The sequence below is a fragment of the Ovis aries genome, chromosome 22, assembly GCF_016772045.2.
Source record: "Ovis aries strain OAR_USU_Benz2616 breed Rambouillet chromosome 22, ARS-UI_Ramb_v3.0, whole genome shotgun sequence".
NCBI classification, from domain to species: Eukaryota; Metazoa; Chordata; class Mammalia; order Artiodactyla; family Bovidae; genus Ovis; species Ovis aries.
Window position 1 is genome coordinate 17,669,898 of NC_056075.1, and position 26,440 is coordinate 17,696,337.

Genomic DNA, 26,440 nt, shown 5'->3' on the forward strand with positions numbered 1-26,440 from the left:
ATATATATATAGGATGGAGCCAGACTGGGCAAGAACTGACAGAGGGGAGGGAGTAATCTGGGGCAGGCTGGCAGCAGGAGGGGAATGGATGCCACCAAATGGCAGGGAGGACCAAGTGGCCATTTAAATAAGTATGGGAAGGAGTTGAACGTCATTTCTGCCTGAACGCTGGAAGGAGTCAAACCCAACGCCATAGGTCTCTGCATTTAACCCAGTGAAGGTCACCACCTGTCAGTAGACAAGTCCACGACGTCAACATCTCAAAGGCCTAACAAACTTCTGTGACACTTCCAGGTCTCCAGATGGCACTAGGCGAACAGCCAACTGGCCTCATTAGCAGGGAATTCCTCCGGAAAATAGACATTACAGGCGACCTCTTGTGCAAGCACTGAGGTTGTGAGCTTTTATTGCCTCTAATCCCCACCTCGTGAGTAACTGCCAGGCTTCTCACCAACATTCTTTGCCCAAATATTTTGATGACAGTCGTGCTCTAGGATGAGCAGACTGCATCTTTATGTCAGATGCCATGTCTGAATACTATCTTAAAGGCTATCAAACAAGTGTGAATGAACTACTTGAGTCACAGTACAGAAAAGTTAGAAACAGTTGAAAGCAATGGTTAATATTTTTTCTCAGCTTCATGTTTTCTGATTTCACTTACCACTTTTATATTTTAAACTCTAATCGGTGCTCAAATAATTTTATAAATGTATTTTTTAATTTCCATTAAAAAATGAGATAGATTTGGAATAAAAGGCTCTGGGATCTAAAGCCACTCAACCCAGTTTCATTAGTTATTTGTGGGTTTCCTCCTCCACAGCTCATAATCGCAAGTCCATACAACTGTCCCTTTTCAGTCAGATGTCTGTCATCCACCCAACGCTTGGCTGCTACGCCCTATGCCAAGTTCCACAGCTCTCTTGCAGCAGCTCTCAAAACGCCTCCATCCCTACCAAGTTTTCCATAACTACTCCGCAGAGGTCCCTTTTTCCTCTAGATGCCTTTCCAGGTTACCACACACAACCTTCTCCAAGGTGGGGAGCAGACCTTTCAGGGTAAAGAGGGCACTCTCTTTTGCGGTTTATTTCTTGGTTTCCATGAACTGACCACTGAGACAGTACTAAGTTTTTAAACTATTTCATACTGTTAGGATTTTCAGAAGCTGTTTAAAACGTTCTGTGGCTGAGATCCCTACCTAAGCCCGTTTAAGGGGGGCACATCAGGCCCTCCATCCACCATCAGGCTGTCCTTACATATGTCTTTCAGCCTTGACCTCTTGCCATCTCTATTATGTCTACTCACACTGCATTAAACATCTTGCATTCATCCTAATAGGGCCTTGCTGCTCCACGTCTTTGCCGGGCACAACTTCGTAACTACACAGGCTGCATCTTCATGCCAACATTACAGCAGCTACCACACCTATACATTTAACCTAGTTGTCTGTCCTACCCTTCTGGGTCTCTAACCTGTATCAGACCTGTCTTATTCTCTGGACCCTCTTTGGACCCTTTCTTCCCTTCAGTGACCTCCAAGGTTAGGTCCCATAATCTCAGTGGCTTACACAGAGCCATAAGAACTGTGACATGGGCCAGTTTAAATGACTTATGTCAAAATTCCCCCTACAACTATGTCCTTCATTTAAAAAATTTGAAACTCCTACCACCTTAAGTATGCAAAACCTTGAAGATAACTTTAAAAACATTTCTAGACTGCATTACCATTGACTCCATGTGTCCCAACACAAATTTATTCCCTCCCCTTCTAATGTTAAACTATTGATTAGCTATTTAATAGAAGCTCTCACTGTGAAATTCAGAAGTTGGTTTTATAACAGTTTCCTCTATTAAACTCCTAGTTTTCCAACCAGACAGAAGTGCCCACTAAAGAGATCTAAAGTACTCAAATTTGCACCAATTTAAACTATTCAGCTAACAGGACAAGTAAGGTGTCAACTGAGGCTAGTAATAAAATCAGGGGGTGAAAAGAATCAAGGAGGCTGACAAGAATTTAAATAACCGGTTACAACTGAAGACGAAAAAAAGTACAAATAGACATGGAGAAGTTCGCCACTACTTTTGATGTATTAGTAGTACAATAAAAATAATCCCATCCATTGCTATAGAACACTCATTTCCAACGTGACCTCTATGACTGTCTCTTGCATAAGCCGGAGAAGTGACATCCCCATTTTACAGTTACAGCCGTCAAAACATTAGGACCTAATTTTGATTACTTCTGGGCTAAAAACAAGGAACTCTTTAGCTGCTCTGGTTTCTTAAAATGTAGCTGCCTCTGCTATCAGCTTCACAGGATAGTTGTGAGAGGACACAAGTGAAACTGTTGTGCAACAGCAGTACTAGACAAATACAAAGGCTCTGCAATCAGGAGGATGACAGGGACAGGGGAGTCTGAATGCTGGAGTCAGAGTTTGTATACAAAGAAAGTCAAAAGAATGGTAATGAGAGAAAAAAATCATTTCTTAAAAAGACAAATCTTAGTCATTATACCATTCTTCCCATTTTCTGTGTATTTTTTCCCTCAAAGTATGAAGTTGGGGAAAATACCCAAATCTCAAATTTTAAATCCGTTGTTTCAGGGGTCAGCACACTATGACCTGCTGGCTGTTTCTGCTGTTTTACTGGAACACAGCCATGCTCATTAGCTGATGTACTGTCTCCCAGGGCTGTTGTGCTACAATGGTAGAGCGGTTGTGACACAGACTGTATGGCTCTCAAAGCCTCAAATATTTCCTATTGGGCTTTTTACAGAAAGCTTGCTGACCCCTGCTTTATTTAATTGTGGAAAGCTATTAGTAATCTCTTCATATGCGTGCCAATAATAATGGGTTATCCTTTATGCTTGGATCATCTGTTTCAAAAAGGAAAGAAAGAAAGCATCCGAGGGAAGAACATTTGACTTTTTATTACTTTTAAAAATTCAACTTCAGTTAGATTAACAGACTAGATTAGAACTTCAAACGTGACACATTATATACTGCACAGGATTTCTATTACTAAAAAGCCAGTTGGAACATGGCCTACACAAATCACGGGCGAGTACAAAAATGGAAGTCATCACTGAGTAGGAACTGTTTCCTTCCAACTCTGTCACCAGTTGTCCGTACTCCAGGGACTTATAGGTTCAAGTCTGACACAGCTGAAAAGCCCGCGTGGGACTGCTTTTCCAAAGATACTCTGTTGTCCTTCAAACAGAACGACATGTTATTTCCTCCTTTCCTTTAAGCTCTTACTTTATAATGTTTATAACCTTCAAATAACCTAAACTGATCAACTGGGGCAAGCACACAAAATGCTGCTTTATCAATTATTAGCCCCATTCACAAATACGTCAAGATGAACACTTTTCACAACAGTTTATTTCCATATCCTAATAACAGTGAAACAAGAACGTAATTTTTCCTTTGTCTGCACAAGTCTGCCTACAGCTCTAAAGAGGTCAAATCAGATGGCTTTTAGAAAACGCTCACAGAACAAAAGTTATTCCTCAAATTGAATTTAAATCTTATACACTTTCTGCAGTGATATGTCAACTTTCTGATCTACCTTACCTCTAAATCTAGTCTATTTCTATACATGCTTCCAGTCTTGATAAATTTTTACTTCTCTGATCTCCTTAACATATTGTTAAAATATAGCTTCATAACTATGCAATTTTTATGAAGATATAAAACATTAATGAGTATTTGTATTTTCATGTCACTACTCCTATTAATTATGTGTGCCAATAAATCAACAGAATGAAGCACTAAGACACACTGAAACCTAAGCTTAAAACCCAGATGAAACTTCAGTGTATAGATTACAAATAGGCTTTTCTCTCTCAAAATTCCTGTACAGAAGCCCTTCGATATGTAGCTTTTCCTGAACAAATTACACTAATACATTATTTCTTTTTTTACATCTGTTAAAAAAAAAAATCAGGAAATCTTAAACTAATATTTATTTGCAAAACATTTGGCATATGGTGATCAGTAAACATTTAGGAAACAAAAGCTTTATCAAAATGAATACAATTTGTGGACAAACCCTGAATAAAGTGGCTTTGGAAGAACTGGAGTTTGCAGCAACCACCTTTATAAAGGGATCCATCCACTCTCAATGGAAAACACTCAAGTATACCATTCACTAGGTTCAGAAATCACCACAAGGTACTTGATTCCAAGGGCATGGGGCTTAATTTATGGGCAAACTCCATACAATCTGGAAGCCCAACATGATTTACTAAAGAATGTTTTCCCAACTTTCCAGTCACTACATTTCCACCTTATCCTACTCTTGCACTGCCAGGCTCCTCTGTCCATGGGATTCTCCAGGCAAGAATACTGGAGTGGGCTGTCCTGCCCTCCTCCAGGGCATCTTCCTGACCCAGGGATCAAACCCAGGTCTCCTGCATGGCAGGCAGATTATCGTCGGAGCCACCAGGGAAGCCCACTCTTGTACTCGGGTATACCGATTAACAATGTCACTAATGTAGTTAAATTTCAGGTGAAGCGTGCTTACAGATACAAATTCCCAGTTTTTGAGAGTATTCAAAACTTCAGTTGCTAAGTTAAGCATATGTTAATAAATGAAAGACAAATAGCATTTACGAAGTGGAAAAATCCTACCCTTTGATTAACTTAAATAATATATTTTGCTATTCTACAACTGAAAGCTATGGAACTAAACTATTTGTGGATTACATCTTCAAGACACACACACACACACACACACACACACACACACACACACACACACACACCCCTCTAAAAAGCCATAAACCAATACCTATTTTCTAAAGGACTTTTCAAGGTGACTTATACTCATTTTAATAAAGTTCTTAATGTATTTGGATATCACAAAATTATTTTTCAGTGAAGATTCCAAAGGATTTCAAATACAGATTAGTTTAGTAAGAGAACTGGTGTACCTGAATGCAGCTAAACCACTCATTCTTTAAAAACCCTGTATCGTACCTAAAAGACTCATGAAAAACAAATTCCATTTTATGAAGATAGAAGCTTGCCACCCAATTTACAATCTATCAAAGAGACTCTATGTTCTTATAAGAATTTTACACGTAGTTTAAAAGTTATATAATATGAGCCATTAAGTACTAACTTTTAGTTCTTTTTCTTATTAGATCTTAAAGGCAGGTGTGAGAAAAAACAGAAAATGAAGGAACTAGCAGGTTACACTTCATATAATATTTTGGCTTGAAGAAGAGGATTTACCGACAGCTTTTGATCAAATTTGTTTGTTCATGTCAGTCACACTTAAGTGGTAAGAAATCAAACTTGCCACCCTTTATAGTCTTTAATGCTACATTATAGGATGCAGTCTATTAATTTATAAAAACATATTTTGTAATGAAAACACCTTATGTAACTCTGAATGGCATGAACTTCATGTTAAGGTTTAAATACATTAAGGTTAAAATGTTTTGAGTCTTTCTAAAAATACCAATATACAGTATAGTTTTTAGGTGGTCATTTGCATAGCAAACTATTAAACTAGAAACTCAATGGTTCTAGGAAAACTTCACATTATGGACCGTTCCAGAAAGATGTATTCAAAATTAAAATTACTTCTCTTAGAAAACTGTAAGCTTTATTTGCTCATCCTCTAGTACACTAACCACTTTTACCCACCCCCACTTTACATAGTACACTGACCTGAACAGATTTTGTGCCATAATTTCATTCAAAGGGCTTCTCATTCATTTTGTGACTGCACTGGATAATCTAGACGAAAGCAATATTGGGGATTTTAAAGTATGGGTCCCTTGTATCAGAAAAGAATGATTAAAAAAAAAAAAACAACAACCCTGCATTCAGTAATACTGTCTTTTGAAAAGATATCTTTAAATTGCAAACACATGTATTTTCACAAAACCATTTGGTCAGGAAATTTTATTTTAACATTCTAAAGCAGTAATGCTTTAGATGTTACTTAAGTGCCCCAGACAGGATTAACAAAATTAAATGTTTCTAAATTACAAATTTGGCTCCTTTTGGGAGTCTCAGAAGAAAAACAAAAGAAAATAATCCCCCCTCCCAAAAGAAGTATGACACACACATTTTGAAGAAACCCCAATGTTTCATGCAGTGGTAGGCAAGATGTAAAAAGCCACCCAAATTCACACATTTCTACACCAATCATCATCAGAAAAAAGTACTCTGTAGTCAATCTGTACATCCAAATGCATTTGGGAATCTACACCTACATTACATTATTTAATGTTATATACATTTAATACCCACCCCCCTTGTCTTTAATAATTTCTTATGTAAAACCTTCATTCAAACCCAAAAAAGATGTAAGACTAACTTGGGGGGAGGGGGCAGATAATCACTTTAGACATTCAATTAAAATGTAGTTTATCTAAATCTCAAAATGTTTAATAAAAACAAAATCTTCTCCATTTAACAATTTGCTTTCTAACTGTACAGTAAATTGCATCGTAGAGAGTACACCTCTATCTTCAAACTGTATCTTCTTTGGATGGAATTAAGATGTAACTGGACAGTTTTAAGATAAATAAATGGGAAGTTGGTCCAACTAAGATGACAGCAGATATATTACATGCAGGATTTAATATTTTTAAATTTTCTCTTAAAAAAAAAGGATGCAGTTGAATTGGGGGCGGGGGGGCGGTGTGGAAAGCAGGTCAAAAAAGAACCCAGGTTCAATATATAAAAATGTCCCACAATAGGTTGATGATGGCAGTAAAAATAAGAGAAAAAAGTGATCTTTCTGGAACATCATTTTTCAGTACTGTAGAAACACTAGTGCCAGGAAGATTTCTATTCATGTAATTTTAGCATCCAAGTTTCCCTCTATTTATTTTATTGGAACAAATGCTTTAAATAAACTATTTGTCCTCTTCATTGAAGAGAGCTGGTCTATTTCATCTTTAATGAGCTAGTTTTTGGGAAGTTTAGCCATGTACTGTAGTAATGCCTACTGCATAAAATCCAAGCATTTGCTGTGAACAGTTGGAGAAAGCAGTCAGTAAGAACCTAGGATCAATGGAAATAGATGTTACTTTAAGCCATCCACGAAAGAGACCCACAAAGTACCCAGTGTTAAAGCCCAAATCTTCTTGCGCTTTTTTTTTTTTTTGCTGTCCAAGTTCCACCCCTGTGAAAGAGAAATTGATCCAAAGTTCCAGGCTTTCTTGGGTCTTTAGTCAATTTTCACATTAGTATAGATTTTTCGGACAAAGGCACTTGTTCCCATGTAACCAATTGCTCCTGTAAAGATAAAATAAGATGTTTGGAAACAAATACATACAGAGCAGTACCCATCATTTACAAACAAACACTAAATGCTCTCTGCTCTAAAAAGTTATTCTTTTTTCAAGATAACATCTAATGTTAGCATTCTCCCTACACTTACTAAAACAGTGTCACTTGTTTTGCAAATCACCTGTTGCTGTCATATACCAGTGTGGCCTGATGTAACATTTTTATAGTTAAATATCAATTATTACATGAATTATTAACTATATGGATTAAAATGATCTCTTAAAAAGAATAATTTCAGAATGACAAAAATTCATTAAATGAAAAAAATAAGTCTTTTAAAAATTTAAGTATAGATTATTCTAGGTTATTAAAACAATACTAACATGTTCTCCAAACAATATGATACACTTATGGATAATTTAGTAAGAAGTGACTAGGGGTTCTCTCAGGGAAGGACTGAGACCCATGGACCAATAGCATCTGAAGCTCTAGAGAGGACATATTTCTGATGGCTTCTTTTTTACGTTTAAATTGTAGAAGCTGTGATTGGTAGAAAGGTAGGCATCTGAGGGCATGGATGAGAGAGACAGATAAGTAGATCAGGAATTTTGAAATGCTGTTTTTGAATAATTAGCCTCCAACAGGGCCCAAAATACCAGAAAGAAGGGGTGTTAAATTAATCTGTTTTGTTAAATTAAGTTTCTGCCTCTTGGCCCTTAAAAAGTTCTCAGCACATGATAAGATACTCAATAAATATTTGTTGAATGAATAAATTAACTGTATAGTTCTTTACTGTAAATACTAAGAGATCTTTAGGACAAGACAGGTGGTCATTCGTATGATAGAGAAGATTCTCCACTAGATTTAGGAATTTACCATCAAGTCTAAAAGTCAGTCTTCCATGAGTTAATGATACACACACATACACCTAACTTTGAACTAACCTGTGAACTAACTTTTATTCACCCAACTGGTGTATGGAAGGAAAAAGTAAGTCTTTCTGCCTTTCCTATACATATGAAAACTGTACCTCAAGGGAACCAAATGGCTGATGAAAGGAAGTTTCTCCTTAGAGAAGTGTCCCAGCTAATAAATATAAAAGTAACAATGGAATGAGAATATTGTAACCACTGATGACTAAGTGGAAGAACTAGGCAATAATTATCAACGGCTGCTAACCTCACAGAGACAAGCAGACATTTAAGTGCCTCCTTATCAAAGTTTACAAAACACCTGTTAAGTGTTCTTGGACAAGTATTCTTGAGTATGATCAGGTCTATAGATGTAACTACCACTTTACGGGAAATACGAGGGGAAGCACACAGAGAAACATTAAATAACATCTTGGGGATACAATCAGCCTAACCCAGAGTGTGAAAAACTCAACAGGATTTCAAACAAACAAGCCAACCAAAACCTAAGTTTCTTAAGTAACTGCAAGGGAAAAGAGAGTAAACATCAATAGATTTAAAGCTGCTTAAAACAGTTTTACCAAGCAATGCATGGACTTTAACTGGATCTTGATCCAAACTGTATTAAAAAAGAAATGAGGACGTGTGGGATAAAAGTGAATACTAAGTGAATATTTGACCACATTAGTTAATTTTATATATATATTAAAATATTACATAACTGCATTCTTATATATTATACCTATATAATATTTTATATAAACACTACACATTTGATATATCTATATACCCACATGCATATACACACACACACAAATATTTACAGCTAAAATGACATGAAGTTCGAGAGTCACATCAGGAAAAAAGGAGTTAAAGTGGGAATAAAAATAAGACAAGACTGGCTACAAGTTGACAATTACTGATGTTAGGTGTGTTAGGTACGTGGGAACTCACTACATATATACTACTGTTTCTCTTTTCGTATACATTTGAAAATTCCCCATAATTAAATATTGAAAATATTTTAAAAACCCACCCAGACAATAAAGGAAACCTATTTTTGTAATAAATACTTATTTTTTAATATGAAAATAGTGATAATTCATTTTAAAATAGCTATATACAAGTCCTTACAAGATAAGTGGAAATAACCATTTAATTTTAAAAACCTGAATTCTTTTTAATTTAAAGTATCTGTAAAATTTTAGGTAGAGTCAAAAATTTAACTGGTACAAATACAGTACTAATCCAATAAGCAAATTCAATTTTCGAGACTTTTAAAATATTGTTCCCTTTTGACCAGAGATATGCTTAAAAGCAAAATAGTGTCAATCTAGAGAATCATTTTTCTTAATCTTATGAGTATCAAGAATAATCTTATAAAATAGTACTTTATAAAAGGAAGAGACTGAATATGCCCTCTAGGAAAATAAATGTCTTGGGAATAATACCAAACTTAATCTTTTTTAAAACTAAAATGCTATGCTCAAAACATAAAATCTGCAGCAATCTAATTATTTCCCCCTTCACATAATTATTTTTTTCCTACATTAAAATTTTTTTTCTTTCAATTACTGACTGAAAAAGCATATTAGCAACATAACCCGATGAGTATGTATAATTTTTGTATTATGATGACATTTTAATCATTTCCAGTGTGAACTCATTCCCCCCCCTGACAAAAACAGATTAGCACTAAAGGCATATAAACCCATTAAAGAATAAATGTTGGGACACTGCCAGAACGGCAGGGAACTGGAAATGTGCCAGGACTGTCAGGCAGCAGGATGAAATTTCAACAGGAAAAGCATTCAAAAAATTTAGCTATTAAGTAGGGGCACTAGGATTCACGATCAAGACTGGCCCCCCAAAGTCTTGCTCCTCCCCAAAACTCCCCACCACGTCTCATACATCTCACCACCTAATAACAGACCTGCATTATACCTGTTGCTTTATACACATGACACTATTACAGACAATTACTCTGAAAGATATGCCCATTTCACAGATTAGAAAATAAGACTTAGGTTAATATGCCCTTCCATGGCCACAAAGAAGGTTAAGTGGCAGCACGGTGACTTAATCCAGGTCTCTTAGGCTCTCCAGTCCATGTCTTTTCCACTTTTCATGGTCCTTCTAAAAAGTTTTCATTTTCTAGCTATTTCACACATACTATACACGCTATTTATGGTGATAACTATTACCTCTTCCATTTAATGGAAGACTGTGGTAGATCCATGAAATAGGGATATCATCCTCTTTTTATAGATGCTTGGAGACCTTGGGGAATCGGATCAAGGTATAGAACCACAGACTGCACAGCCAGAACGTAAGCTCAGGCTGCAAGCGCCCAGGTGTGTACCCATAACCAGTCAATTGTGCTGCCTCCTGGGGACTTTCACCTCAGTGAACAGGGGAACAGAAACTTCCAAACAAAACGCATTTGGCCAAAACCTTAACTTGTTTACACAATAATCTTTTCCAAAAAAATCTAAGCTTATTAAAAAAAAAAAAAGGCAATTCTCAACATGAATGACAAACTAATTGTGGTATGGAAAATAGTGCTATACATAATTATTAGAAACAGGAAATTAAAGAAATCAGAGAGGTAATAAGTTAGATTTTGAGGAATAGTTAAAAGGACTGAAATCAGATGTTTGAGTTTCTTTTGGTGTTCCTGATCAAACAATAGAAGGTTATTTCTCAGTTTCCAATTACTGTATTTTTCTGACTCAGAAACACTCAGATTTACATATTCTAAGAATTTCAGAACTTACCACACATTATCCCCAAGGCTGTGCTAAATACCGCCATATATCCAAAGTAAAATGATGTTTGAAATAAGCCATACATCCTGAAATAAAACCAAAAACTTATATATAGTATATCCATTTTTACTTTCAACATAAGGCCTAAATCCTAGCATTTAAAATGATAAACTTAGTTACTAAAATACAAAATGAGAAAATGTCTCCACTTACTTTGTTTTGAAAAAATAGTAGTAAAAGGAATACATGTAAACATAAATTGCAGTGGACGCAGCAGAGAGAAAACTTGTCCATTGCCTGAAGAAAAAAAGTAACTCTTTTGAATGGATGGCACTGGAAGATTTTAAAGCAAAGCACTTTATAAAAACATCCTTTACGATTCTATATATTTAAAAACAAATGCATGTATAATGGCATTTAAATATATCAACAAGGAGAAAGCCTAAGAACTAGAAGGAGAGATCCTAAATTTTGCCAGATTTCCGATTACAAATGACCCTAAATAAACCATTTCCTTTTTCAAATGTCTCCTCATGTTTAAAATAGTGACCCTCATTAATACTCCCAATGTTTTGGACTGATACTATTTTTTTCTCTAAAATCGTCAATATTTTTATAATTGAAAAAACTCCTACACTATCTTAAGAAAATTTGTACATAGATTTTTACTCCACTTGATACATTTCAAATGTAATCTTATTTTAACTTACATGGTCCCCAGAAGTTCCTCCCAGAAGCCAGTACTCACCACCTGTAATCCTCTGCATTTAGTAGAAAGTATGTGCACACGATGGTCACACAGACAGTCACAATGCACAGGATGACCAGCACCAGCATCATGAAGCCGTAGACATAATAGATCTTATACGCCCAGAAGGAGGTGAAGATGAAATACCTGAACACACCCAACAAAGACACAGCTTTCCAGTCTTTATTCATAAAACTCACCCTGTTCTTGCTAAATCTCATTTGCACCTTAGTTATCACTTGAATCTCAGTATTTTTCTTTCAAGCAACTTTCAACAGTTTCCCTTCCTCCTCTTTCATTAAATCATTTACAGTTCTCGCAAAAATATTTTCTTAGATAATCTTTCAAGAACAGATTCACTAGTAGGGTAGGGTATTCTTCTCTAAGTAAACTGAATAAATTAGAAGCTTTAGGAGCGTATTGTGGAAAAGAAAAATGAAAATAGCTAAAAATTCATATTTTCAAAATAAATTCTCATTTATTTTTTTCTGCATACAATACTATACAAGCAATGCAGTATATAAAACACCCAATTAAATTTTTAAAAAAGGTTTGATATGGTAATAATGTATAAAATTAGGAAAATAAAAATAATTAGGAAAAGAAAGCCTAAGAAAGCTCTATGCCATTTTCACAGGACTGCAAGATAAAGGGCACTACGATTTTATACCAAAAAAGATCCTTTCCTCTAATTCCATTACACAGTTCAGTTCAGTCGTTCAGTCTTGTCCGGCTCTGCAACCCCATGAATTGCAGCATGGCCAGGCCTCCCTGTCCATCACCAACTCCCGGAGTTCACCCAAACTCATGTCCATCGAGTCAGTGATGCCATCCATCCATCTCATCCTCTGTCGTCCCCTTCTCCTCCTGCCCCCAATCCCTCCCAGCATCAGGGTCTTTTCCAATGAGTCAACTCTTCGCATGAGTTGGCCAAAGTATTGGAGTTTCAGCTTTAGCATCAGTCCTTCCAAAGAACACCCAGGACTGATCTCCTTTAGAATGGACTGCTTGGATCTCCCTGCAGTCCAAGGGACTCTCAAGAGTCTTCTCCAACACCACAGTTCAAAAGCATCAGTTCTTCGGTGCTCAGCTTTCTTCACAATCCAACTTTCACATCCATACATGACCACTGGAAAAACCATAGCCATAGCCTTGACTAGACGGACCTTAGTTGGCAAAGTAATGTCTCTGCTTTTCAATATGCTATCTAGGTTGGTCATAAATTTCCTTCCAAGGAGTTAAGCGTCTTTTAATTTCATGGCTGCAATCACCATCTGCAGTGATTTTGGAGCCCAAAAAAATAAAGTCTGACACATTCCCCATCTATTTCCCATGAAGTGATGGGACCAGATGCCATGATCTTCGTTTTCTGAATGTTGAGCTTTAAGCCAACTTTTTCACTCTCCTCTTTCACTTTCAGCAAAAGGCTCTTTAGTTCTTCACTTTCTGCCATAAGGGTGATGTTATCTGCATATCTGAGGTTACTGATATTTCTCCCTGCAATCTTGATTCCAGCTTGTGCTTCTTCCAGCCCAGCATTTCTCATGATGTACTCTGCATAGAAGTTAAATAAGCCAGGTGACAATATACAGCCTGATGTACTCCTTTTCCTACTTGGAACTAGTCTGTTGTTCCATGTCCAGTTCTAACTGTTGCTTCCTGACCTGCACAGAGGTTTCTCAAGAGGCAGGTCAGGTGGTCTGTATTCCCATCTCTTTCAGAATTTTCCACACTTTATTGTGATCCACACAGTCAAAGGCTTTGGCATAGTCAATAAAGAAGAAATGGATGTTTTTCTGGAACTCTCTTGCTTTTCGATGATCCAGCGAATGTTGGCAATTTGATCTCTGGTTCCTCTGCCTTTTCTAAAACCAGCTTGAACATCTGGAAGTTCATGGTTCACGTATGGCTGAAGCCTGGCTTGGAGAATTTTGAGCATCACTTTACTAGCGTGTGAGATGAGTGCAATTGTGCGGTAGTTTGAGCATTCTTTGGCATTGCTTTTCTTTGGGATTGGAATGAAAACCGACCTTTTCCAGTTCTGTGGCCACTGCTGAGTTTTCCAAATGTGCTGGCATATTGAGTGCAGCACTTTCACAGCATCATCTTTCAGGATTTGAAATAGCTCAACTGGAATTTCATCATCTCCACTAGCTTTATTTGTAGTGATGCTTTCTAAGGCCCACTTGACTTCACATTCCAGGATGTCTGGCTCTAGGTGAGTGATCAGATCATCATGGTTATCTGAGTCATGAAGATCTTTTTGTATAGTTCTGTGTATTCTTGCCACTTCTTAATACCTTCTGCATCTGTTAGGTCCATACCATTTCTGTCCTTTATCGAGCCCATCTTTGCATGAAATGTTCCCCTGGTATCTCTAATTTTCTTGAAGAGATTGCTAGTCTTTCCCATTCTGTTCTTTTCCTCTATTTCTTTGCACTGATCTCTGAGGAAGACTTTCTTATCTCTCCTTGCTATCCTTGGAACTCTGCATTCAGATGCTTATATCTTTCCTTTTCTCCTTTGCTTTTCGCTTCTCTTCTTTTCACAGCTATTTGTAAGGCTTCCCCAGACAGCCATTTTGCTTTTTTGCATTTCTGTTCCATGGGGATGGTCTTGGTCCCTGTCTCCTGCACAATGTCACGAAGCCATCATTAAAACAAAAAGTGTTTTTTTTTAACCTCTTTTCTTTTTCTTGTTCCCTCTGCTTGTAAGTTACCTTATCTATTACTCATTCTTGCAACAGATATTTACAGAAGCCCTACACATATCAGAGAAGCAGCGAGAACAGAATTAGACAGTCTCTACCCTCAAGGAGATGAGTTCAGTGAGAAACGTCAGTAGAGGGACAATCATGACACACCGTGACAGGTGCTTCATCAATGCACCTAAGAGGAGCATCTAAACTAAGCAGGGCTCTGGGCGAGGGAAGGGGGAGCCACCCTAATTCCTATGTCTCCTTATCTCCTTACGATGAAATCTCTCGAAACATCAATACATTGTCAAAACTTACATTTCAATAAAGATTGAGCCAAAAGGTAAAATTCCTCCTAGGCAAACAATAACTGCAGGCTCCATGAACCTGGAAAATATTAAAATTAACAGTAAACTTCTAGTATGATTTCCAGATTATATTAACTCATAACAGGAATCAGAATACTTGGTACTTAAAAATAATTTAAAGGACAGAAATAAGCCGGTAAAGAGAAAAACAAAACTCCAAAGAGGCACGATATTGAAATGGGATTTCAAATTAGCCATAGTTGAAATTTTATAGTTAAAATTCTTTTGGGCATTAAAGCCCAAGATAAGAATTTCAGGAACACAAATTCTTGCTATTGGCAGAACTCAAGAAAACCTCTGTCTCCTCCTGATCTATACTTTCCAGTTACTTCTAAAAATTTTAGTCCTTTACTTACAGAAGGCCATAGGAAAAGAAAATATAAGTTTTGAAACCGCCTCCCCCATCTGAAATAATGTTTCCCAAATTGTGGCCTTGCCAGTCTCTTTGCTCTTGCTTTCCTTGGTTCAGAATTTCCTTTTCCTTTGAATTACACAATTCAAATATTATGAGTTCTGAGTTATAAAAGGAGTCAAAGAATGACTCAAAAATAAAATTCAAACCTCATTCATTCACTCAACAAATGTTTACTGATTGCAGTCAGTAATTCTGCAACCCTGAATGCCTTCCCTTGTCTCATATTTCTTTTCCTGCAAGTAGTGGCTCAAGTGTTCTCCTTATAAAGCCCTTCCCAAGTCTCCCAGGCAGAGGTGGGTTCTTCCACTGCCTCCTGAGCGTAACTCCAAGGCTGCACTTACCACACTATACTATACTAATTACTTATATAATTACTCACTAGATTGTAAACCCTGGCAGGCAGAAGCTATTCATCTAGGTATTCCCAGTGCCTGGCATAGCAGACTGCACATAAAAGACAGCAAACCGCCATTTCTGACATGAACAAACTACAAAATTAAGAAGAAAATGAGTTTGAGAGCTGAAAAAAAATTTAAAGATCATTTAATCTTGTCTCCTTTCCTCCTTTTGTAAAAAGTCAAGATCCACAGAGGTTAAAAACGACTTGCCTGCCAGATCTAGGATATGGATTTTGGTTCCCATATAATGCCATACAGCAAACGAAGAGACACACAAGCTTTTCCTGCACCTAAATGTGACCTATGGCTAGCATGGGTACAGGTTACTCCCTCCTCTCTTTCACCAGCCTAGTGACCCAGAGGAACTTCCGTGATTTCTGACTAGGCTTTTCCTTTAATCTTATTCTCCTCAGTATCAGGATATCAGTGGGCCTTAACAGGCTAATCTTGAATTTGAAGAAGATAAAACTGACTTTAAAACACAGACTACAGACGTTATCATGAGCAATAATCTAAAAAAAAGGAAAAAAAAAAAAAGAACATGTATAATTCCTAAGACTAGAAAAGATCACTCTCCTTTAAACTATGGGGCTATTTTATCCAGCTTCCACTTCTACAAATGTCTACATAAAAAGACTGTATAAGTACTTGACAATAAGTAATATTTATAATATAGCAAAATACCTATGAACAGAAGCATTTCAATATATATCCCCTATTATGATTATGTAGAGTCTACCATACAGCTGTTTTAATGAGATGGGGAATAAAAATATATGCAGTAAGACTGTTCTATTTATGTCCGTAAGAATTAGTAAAATAAAGAATAGCATAAATCAGCACTAAAACATTCAATATACTAATTTTAAAGGGCAAAACATATACACAGTGAGTTCAGATTTTATTCAAATTTGAATTACAAAAATTAGAAATATAAACATATTAGTGATATCTCACTTTATGTCCAAGGTTGAAAAAATATAAACCATCTCAAGTTAAAAATCTATCAAGAATCACTATCTCAAAGCCGACTAAATGAACTATAAACTATGTTTAAACTACTGCAGTAGAAGAATAGCTTTAGCTGTTAAACAGAAATACCTGTCATCTTTTGTTAGGATTAAATCTTGAATTATGGGAGATCCTCAAAAACACATTTTGTGCATAAAATGATGAAACATATCTAAGAGATTTCTATACTCTCCCAGAAGTGAAGATAAAGAATGTAGGTCAGTAAATTATGTGCTCAGTCACATTCAACTCTGTGTGGCCCTGTGGATTGGAGGCCACCAGGCTCCTCTGCCCATGGAATTTTCCAGGCAAGAATACTGAAGTGGGGTGCCATTTCCTACTCCAGGGGATCTTTCTGACCCAGGGACTGAACTGGCCTCTCTTGCACCTCTGGCATTGGCAGGCAGGTTCTTTATCACTAGTGCCACCTGGGAAGCCCCAGTTCATCTCTCAACTGATTCAAAATATATACGACTAAATGTGGGTCAATTCTGAGTAAAAAATGTGGCGAGGACACTGAGATTGTAAGCCAGGAGTTGGCAAACGTTTCTGTAAAGGCTCAGATAGTATTTCATGTTCTGCAGGTGAGATGGTCAGTGTCTGTCCTAACTTTAACTCTGATGCTATAGTGGAAAAGCAGTCATAGACAATATGGGAACAAACAAGCGTGGCTATATGCCAACAAAACTTTATTTATAAAAACAGATTTGGTTTATAGGCTGCAGTAATACAACAGCTGCTGCATTAGGTCCTATCCGCCTCTATGAACTAGTGTATGACCAAAGCATTTGATTTCTCTGTGAATGGCACTAATATTCAAAGAGTAAAATAAAGATATCATTTATTACTACTCCTAACAATATAAGCTGAAGGAGAAAGAAAAAGACAAATATTAAGTTTAAACTTATAAATACATGCCAATTCTAAAAGTTATGTATACGCAATAGCCTTAGGAATTTATATATTGTGAGAAGCAATCAAAACAATTTAGCATTCTCTTTACCATTTTTTCTCCGGTATGGGACGAGGCACAGCATTGACACGACAAGGAAAGTTGGGTTGACCTGATAGATTTCGGCCAAGTATTGTACCAACAAGATTTAGAGGAAGGATAACAAAAAAACAGATGCAACAAACGGCCACCTGTAAATTAAATTAAAATGTGTGTGATTACTCGGAGAACAATAATATTAACAAAAACAAATAAAAAGGATACAAAAACTTAAATGCAATTTGATTATAAAAGAAAATGTTTAAATTCAAAATGGGTTAAAATTGTGCAGAATACTAATAGCAATAGGAAAATAATGTGCTTTAAAATATTAGAATTAAACTGAATACAAGTTGAACCATATTTCCTATCAACTGCCATTCCTGATATTTCCTATTCTTTCACACTGCCCCTGCCACAGTCCTTTTTTCTCAGTTTCAGCTGTCATGATTTTAACATATCCTTTCTCTTTTATCATTATAACCAACTTATTTACTTGCCTGCACTTCACTGAGCTCCTAATAAGCTCAAGGACCTTTACAAGTGTTATTTTCCCACTTCCCAGGTGAAGAAAACGAGACAGAGAGGCTACGTGACTTCCCTTGATCACACGGTTTAGTAGGTAGCCAAACCAAGATTTCAATTCAGATCTGCCTGTCTCATTCTGTCTGCTTGTTTCTATTCTACAGTGCCCTAGGATCTTACAAATAGGAGAACATCACTATTTATGCATATATATATATATTACTAAGATAATATGAGTATTTCTCTGCCTATTAGTAATCCAAAATCTAACATTACAGGGGAGACCATACAGAGATTCTAGAACCAAAGTTAAGGAAGCATTTATTTTTGTGATTTTTTTTCTTTTTTATATAAACTTGCATTTTTACGAAGACACACTCAAGCTCCTTCCAGCCAGCATGTAAATTAAGATAAGTTCACTCAACTTCTAAAACTGAAAAAGAACTGAATCACCTCTAGTATCTCTCCAATATATATTTTGGGGTTCTAATAAATAAAAAGTAAAAGTGAGAGAAAAGCTGAATGAAAATTGCGAAGAAATTAACAGAGAAATGAAGAGGCGTAGGGTGGAAAATCCACAGTGATGACATGAGGAGGAAAGACTCTGTCTTGAAGCAACATTACTGAAAACTCTACATCTTCATTACACCCTGATGTGTGCCTGCACGCATTTAAACAAACCAAAGAGTATCATCATCTTCCTTTCAGGCAGCGCGTAGTCGCTCAGCCGTGTCCAATTCTTTGCGACCCCAGGGATTGCAGCCCACCAAACCCCTCTGTCCATGGGGATTCTCCAGGCAAGAATACTGGAGCGGGTTATCATGTCCTCCTTCAGAGAATCTTCCCAACCCAGGGATCAACCCCAGGTCTCCTGCATGGCAGGCAGACTGCCATCTGAGCCACCAGGGAAGCCCAGTAAAGCTTGTATAGAAGTAGGAGAGTTAAGAGTTCTGACATTCCATTTTAAAGCTCAGATTTAGAAACTTAAATCAGTGGTATTTCAGTTTAGACGTGTTAATAATATGAATTTTTGCTTACATGAATAATAAGAAAAGGTGAAACAAAAAAAGGCAGATGTTTTAAAGATATTTTAAATACTAGGATATATTGTGAATTATACATATCCCATATTTGGGGGTTGAATTCTGTCTCAATTTTTGTTTTTTAAATTATTATTTTGCTACCATTAAGTATATAAAATTCATAAATATTAAAACACTGTAATAGAGACCTACATATTTTCGCTTAATTTACCAGAACTCTAATTTCAAACAAGGACTGAAGAGAAGTTGTTGAGGAAACATTCATATATGGAATGACATGGTCTAGCAAAGTAGTTTTCATCTGTTCCATCGAACCCTCAAGTCCTGCTGAAAAAAGTTTTAGTTAGGAATTCCACAAGCACTTGATTTGAATATCCTTTTGAAAATAGCTTTTTTAAAAAAATTATTTTTAACTGTAAAAAAAAAAAATAAGGCGGGAGGAGGGTCAATAGGGAGGGGACATATGTATACCTATGGCTGAGTAATAGTTGATGTATGGCAAAAACCAATACAGTATTGTAAAGCAATTATCCATCAATTAAAAATAAATTTTAAAAATAAAGAACAACAACAACAAAATAAACAGACTCAAATTAGTTTTATACCAAATATTAATACCTGGATACCACAATCAGGTTAACTCATTTCACACAAACTTCAGAATAAAGTTTCTTTTGCTATCGTTGTACGTATATATATTTGGACTCCTAGTAAATGTACCACTGATTAGGAAGGCCTACACTGGTCTTTTGTTCTTCCTTCCCATACCCCACTCCCACCCAATCCTGGCCTGCACATATTTGCTCATTAAAAGCTTTATAAGCAAACACACTACAGGACATGCATGTCATAGGCAATTAAGTGGCAGGTGGAGTGAAGGCATACCTTGCCTGTGTGCTCAGTCAAAGCATTAACAACAGTCAATAAAGGAACCTATGAACAGTCTCATCAAGACATTATCAACTGTTTATATTTGTTTAATTCCCCCTCCCCCTTTTCCTGACTTTAATACATGGTAAAAATGCGAGCAGTATGTTGGAAACTATTAGTGACTAAACTGTAAAACCAATTTCCTGCTCCTTTATGCCCGAGTTCTGAATGAGTTTACTTGAAGAAATACTCTGAGACTGCAAGGCGAGCTGTTTAAGAAAAAACAGTCACAGGAAACGAAATCATCTGTGAAGTCAGAATTTTTCTCTGTACTGATACTCAACCAAATAAACTGGTTACTAAAGAAGAATGTTATCTTACCCCTTGATATTAGCTCTGTATTCATCACAACTTTCTTCATTAAACTTAAAATGTTAAAGTACTGAATTAGCAAAATTTATTTATACTAATAGAATCATGCTTATTATCTGCTTTCTTTCTTGGGCTTCTGCATTAAGCTTTCATTTAACTTGAAATTTAGCAACTAAGAGTTAAAAAAATTGTTAGCCTAATATACTGGTGAAAACCCTGGAACTCAAACTAATAATATAGGGCCTTCCCTTAGAGCTTCTAGCCCTTGTTCACGGATCAATGTAAAGTGAAAACAGGGAGGAGGGAAGGAAGGACTCACTCCAAGTTGAGGGCGTCCCCTAGCGACAAGAAGAACAAGTTAGAAACAAAAACTGCGTTATCACTCCTAAATGTCCCAAAGATGTACCAACTGGTCAAGTATTCTCAACCTCAGTCACAAGACAAGATTGTGAATATTATTTTATCTTTGTCTCCAAACTGGCCTTTTAAGGAAATCTGTGGTGTGAGTGAAATGGAAAGGGAAAAGGCAGCCTAAAAATGTGCTATTTTGGAATGCTAAAGGATACAAATTTCACTGTCTGTCTGAGGATGACGGACAGTAACTGCTTACAGGTGGGGTGATTCTCAGGCTTCCCAGGTTAAGCCAGTGATTAAAAAACCCTCCTGCCAATGCAAGAGACATGAGAGACTCAGGTTCAATCCCCGGGTTGGGAAGATCCCTTGGAGGAGGGCACAGCAACCCACTCCAGTATTGCCTGGAAAATCCCATGGACAGAGGAGCCTAGTGGGCTACAGTTCATGGGGTCGCAGAGAGTTGGACACAACTGAATCAACTTAGCACAAGGTGATTCTCAGAAAATATATCATCTTCTCAGTCATTGTGTTTAGGTATTTCCTTGACATGTGCTCAGAGCAGACAATGTTTATCACTCCTTTTCTACTTATACATTTTATACCTTTATACCTATATAAAAATAAGCTTCAATTTAAGCATGCTGACAATAATCAACCTCGTAAACAGGACACTGCCAACTCAAACACAAATACTTATAAGAAGCCCATCTTATAGATATTTTCAACACTTCTCATTCTGATTCTTGGCAACTTCAATACTATAAGAGAAGAAAACACTGGATTTGAAGTGAAGAACTTATTCTACGGGGCTGGCCAAAAAGTTTGAGCTTTTCTGTAAGCTGGTATGGAAAAAGCTGAATGAATTTTTTGGCCAATCCAATATAAAGCTAGTATTATCCTGATACAAAGACATTATAAGAAAACTGCAGATCAATATTTCTCATAAACATTGATGCCAAACGACAAAAAGAACAAATTTCAGCAAATTAAATCAAGCTATATATAAAATGGATAACACATCATAACAAATTGAGGTTTATCAACGGAATTCCAGATTGGTTTAAGATTCGAAATCAATCAATGCAATCTACCATATTATCAGACTAAAAAAAGAAAAATCATAGATCATCCCAAAAGGTGCAGAAAAAAATTGTTGCAAGAAACAACCTCCCTTCACAATAAAACAAACTCAGCAAATTAGGAATAGAGGGAAACTTCATCAACCTGATGAAGGACATGTATGAAAAAACTACAGGTAACATTTCCTGATGGCCTAAGGCTGAATACCTTGCCCCTAAGACTGGGAATAAGATCAAGACTCTGCTCACCTCTTCTGTTCAACACTGTACTGGAGGTTCTAGCCAGCACAATAAGTCAAGAAAAAGAAAAAAACTAGAGGTTCTAACCAGTGCAGTGAGGCAATAAAAGGTGTACAGATTAGAAAGGCAGAAGTAAAACTGTTTATTCTTAGACAATACAACAATATATGCAAAAAATCTCTGGGACTCTAACAAAAAAGAAATGAAAACTAATAAGTGACTTTAACCAAGTTGCAGGATGCAAAGCCAATATGCATAAATCAACTGTTTTCTATACACTAGCAACAAGCAACCAAAATTTTTAATCTAAGAAATATCATTTACTAATAAAAAATATGAAATACTTAGGAGTAATTTCAATAAAAGCTGTACAAAACCAGAGCATTAAAATCTACAAAACATTACAAAGAAAAAGTAAAGATGTCTAAATAAGTCAAGAGATATACCATATTCATTAGTCAAGACTCAATATTGTTAAGATGTGAATTCTTGGAGGGAGGGAAAGATGGCGGAGGAATAGGACGGGAAGATCACGTTCTCCCTCACAAATTCCTCAAAAGAACATTTCAACGCCGAGCAAACTCCGCAAAACAACTTCTGTAGGCTGGCAGAGGACATCAGGCAACCAGAAAAGCAGACCATTGTCTTCAAAATCAGGTAGGAAAAAATACAAAAGACGAAAAAGGAGACAAAGGAGGTGGGGAGGAGCTCCGTCCCGGGAAGGGAAGCCCGTCCCGGGAAGGGAATTTTAAGAAGAGAGGTTTCCAAACACCAGGAAACACTCTCCCTGCCGAGTCTGTGGCGAGCCTTGGAAACACAGAGGGCAACATAACAGGAAGGAAAAATAGATAAATAATTAAAACCAAGAGATTACAAGCCCACCAGTAACTCCCCCAGCGGAAAAGCAGCACAGACGCCTGCATCCGCCATTGGGAAGTGGGGGCAGGGCAGGGACGCGCGGGAGGCGCGGGCTGCAGAGCTTTGCAAGAATCGGGCACGAACGCCCCACGCTCCACCAGAACGATCTAACTTGGGCTAGCAAACCAGACTGTGGGATAGCTACCACGCGAAAAGCTCGAACATAAGACACCGCCAGGACCCAGCACAGAACAAAGGACGGAGCGGAAAAAGCCGGCTGCAGACCATTCCCCTCCGGGGACAGGCAGCCAGAGCCGTAAGGACTGGAAAGGGGCAATTGCAGACCCGGAGAGACTTTACTTACCTAACTGCAAGCAGGCTCCTTTGCTAAGACTTCTGGGGGTGCTGGACAGTCACAGTCTGCCTCACGGGGTGCGCCAGCGGTCCACCCAGAGAGCTGAGCGGCAGCGGCGGAAAAGGTGACAAGCCGCGGCGATCGCGCTCGCCAAACTCCTGAGCTACTCGGACCTGGGAAGGGCACAAAGCGCAGTCCCAGCTGCATTTGTGCCTCTGAGGGCTGCCTGAGGGCCGAACCTGAGCGGCTTGGACCAGGGAAGTGCACGCAGCCTAGGGCCGGCCCCAGACGGTTCCCGGCTGAGCATCGTAGAGCCGAGCGGTTTGTGCGCCGCGAGGAAGGACAGGTCAAGCGGGGCAGAGATACTGTGTACACACGACAGTGCTATTTGTTTGCAGCATCCCCCCTCCCCACAGCGCGACTGAACTAGTGAGCCTAAAAACCAGCAAACAGAAGAAGTTAAACAGAGGGAACCACCTTGGAAGTGAGCCCACACGGCCCATAACATCAGAGAAGAGCCAGATATATTTTTAATTTTTTAATATTTTTAAAATCATTTTTTTTTTGCCTTTTGCTTTTTTTTTTTCTTTTTTTTCCGAGCTTTTTTTAAATTGTTAAATCTTCTATTTCTCCTCTAATTTTTATTTCTATAACCTAGTATTACTATTTTTTAAAAAAAAAAGACTTTTTTTTTTTTTTAAGGCAAACACCATATATACTCTTTGGATGGTTGTTGGTGTTTTGTTTTGTTTTTTTGTTTGTTTTTAATAATTCTTTTTTTTTCTTTCTTCCTTTTTCCTTCTGCTTTTCTTTAATATTGTATCTTTGAAAATCCAACCTCTACTCCAGATTTTTAATCTTTGTTGTCAATTTTGTACATTTAAAAACCCAAACTTCACTACCCAAGTTTACCTGAGAGCGAGATTACTGGCTTGTCCACTCTCTCCTCCTCTGGCCTCTCCTTTTTCTCCACCAGGTGGCCTCTGTCTCTTTTCTCCCCATCTCTTCTCTATCCAACTCTGTGAATCTCTGAGTGTTCCAGACGGTAGAGAACACCTAAGGAACTGGTTACTGGCAGGATTTGTCTCTCTCCTACTCATTCCTCTCTCTTATCCCCCTGGTCACCTCTGTCTACTTCCTCCCTCTCCTCTTCCCCATATAACTCTGTAAATACCTCTGAGCGGTCCAGACTATAGAGCGCACATAAGGAAGTGACTACTGGCTAGCTTGCTCTCTCCTCTCTTGATCTCACCACATCTCATTCCAGTTACCTCTAACTACCCCTCCATCTTCTCTTCTCCTTGTAACTCAGTGAACCTCTCTGAGTGTCCCTCAAGGTGGAGAAACTTTTCATCTTTAACCTAGATGTTTTATCATCGGTGCTGTATAGATGGAGAAGTCTAGAGGCTACTGTGAAAATAAAACTGAAAACCAGAAGCAGGAAGCTTAAACCCAAAGCCTGAAAACATTAGAGAACTCTTGAATTCAGGGAACATTAAGCAATAGGAGCTCATCAAAAGCCTTCATACCTACACTGAAACCAAGCTCCACCCAAGGGCCAACAAGTTCCAAAACAAGACATACCACGCAAATTCTCCAGCAACACAGGAACACTCCCCTGAGCCTCAATATACAGGCAGCTCAAAATTATCCCAATACCTTTGATGTCTCATAACCCATTACGGGTCACTCCACTGCACTCCAGAGAGAAGAAACCCAGCTCCACCCACCAAAACTCCAACACAAGCCTCCCTAACCAGGAAACCTTGACAAGCCACTGATAGAACCCCACCCAAAGTGAGGAAGCTCCATAATAAAGAGAACTCCACAAATTATCAGAATATAAAAAGGCCACCCCAAACACAGCAATATAACCAAGATGAAGAGACAGAGGAATACTCAGCAGGTAAAGGAACAGGAGAGTTGCCCACCAAATCAAACAAAAGAGGAAGAAGTAGGGAATCTACCGGAGAAGGAATTCCGAATATTGATAGTGAAAATGATCCAAAATCTTGAAATCAAAATGGAAACACAGATAAATAGCCTAGAGACAAGGATCGAGAAGATGCAAGAAAGGTTTAACAAGGACCTAGAAGAAATAAAAAGAGTCAAAATATAATGAATAACACAATAAATGAGATCAGAAACACTCTGGAGGCAACAAATAGTAGAATAACAGAGGCAGAAGATAGGATTAGTGAAATAGAAGATAGAATGGTAGAAATAAATGAATCAGAGAGGAAACAAGAAAAACGAATTAAAAGAAACGAGGACAATCTCAGAGACCTCCAGGACAATATGAAACGCTCCAACATTCGAATTATAGGAGTCCCAGAAGAAGAAGACAGAAAGAAAGATCATGAGAAAATCCTTGAGGAGATAATAGTTGAAAACTTCCCTAAAATGGGGAAGGAAATAATCACCCAAGTCCAAGAAACACAGAGAGTCCCAAATAGGATAAACCCAAGGCGAAACACCCCAAGACACATATTAATCAAATTAACAAAGATCAAACACAAAGAACAAATATTAAAAGCAGCAAGGAAAAACAACAAATAACACACAAGGGGATTCCCATAAGGATAACAGCTGATCTTTCAATAGAAACTCTTCAGGCCAGGAGGGAATGGCAAGACATACTTAAAGTGATGAAAGACGATAACCTACAGCCCAGATTACTGTACCCAGCAAGGATCTCATTCAAATACGAAGGAGAAATCAAAAGCTTTACAGACAAGCAAAAGCTGAGAGAATTCAGCACCACCAAACCAGCTCTCCAACAAATTCTAAAGGATATCCTCTAGACAGGAAACACGAAAGGGTGTATAAACCCGAACCCAAAACAATAAAGTAAATGGCAACGGGATCATACTTATCAATAATTACCTTAAACGTAAATGGGTTGAACGCCCCAACCAAAAAGACAAAGACTGGCCGAATGGATACAAAAACAAGACCCCTCTATATGCTGCTTACAAGAGACCCACCTCAAAACAAGGGACACATACAGACTGAAAGTGAAGGGCTGGAAAAGATATACCACGCAAATAGAGACCAAAAGAAAGCAGGAGTGGCAATACTCATATCCGATAAAATAGACTTTAAAACAAAGGCTGTGAAAAGAGACAAAGAAGGCCACTACATAATGATCAAAGGAACAATCCAAGAAGAAGATATAACAATTATA

At 37.6% G+C, this 26,440-nt stretch overlaps 1 protein-coding gene across 1 annotated transcript in view; it reads right to left on the reverse strand.

Moving 5' to 3' along the window:
* Positions 1 to 2,910: 2,910 nt before the first annotated feature.
* TM9SF3 (transmembrane 9 superfamily member 3) overlaps positions 2,911 to 26,440 on the reverse strand; it is a 69,555-nt gene continuing 46,025 nt past the window's right edge. The window contains exons 10-15 of the mRNA XM_027960457.3: positions 17,570 to 17,709; positions 14,693 to 14,761; positions 11,680 to 11,826; positions 11,145 to 11,228; positions 10,941 to 11,017; positions 2,911 to 7,258 (exon numbers count right to left, since the gene is read on the reverse strand). Of these exons, the coding sequence (XP_027816258.2) occupies positions 7,191 to 7,258; positions 10,941 to 11,017; positions 11,145 to 11,228; positions 11,680 to 11,826; positions 14,693 to 14,761; positions 17,570 to 17,709 (585 nt within the window). The 3' untranslated portion in view covers positions 2,911 to 7,190. The remainder of the gene's footprint in view (positions 7,259 to 10,940; positions 11,018 to 11,144; positions 11,229 to 11,679; positions 11,827 to 14,692; positions 14,762 to 17,569; positions 17,710 to 26,440) is intronic.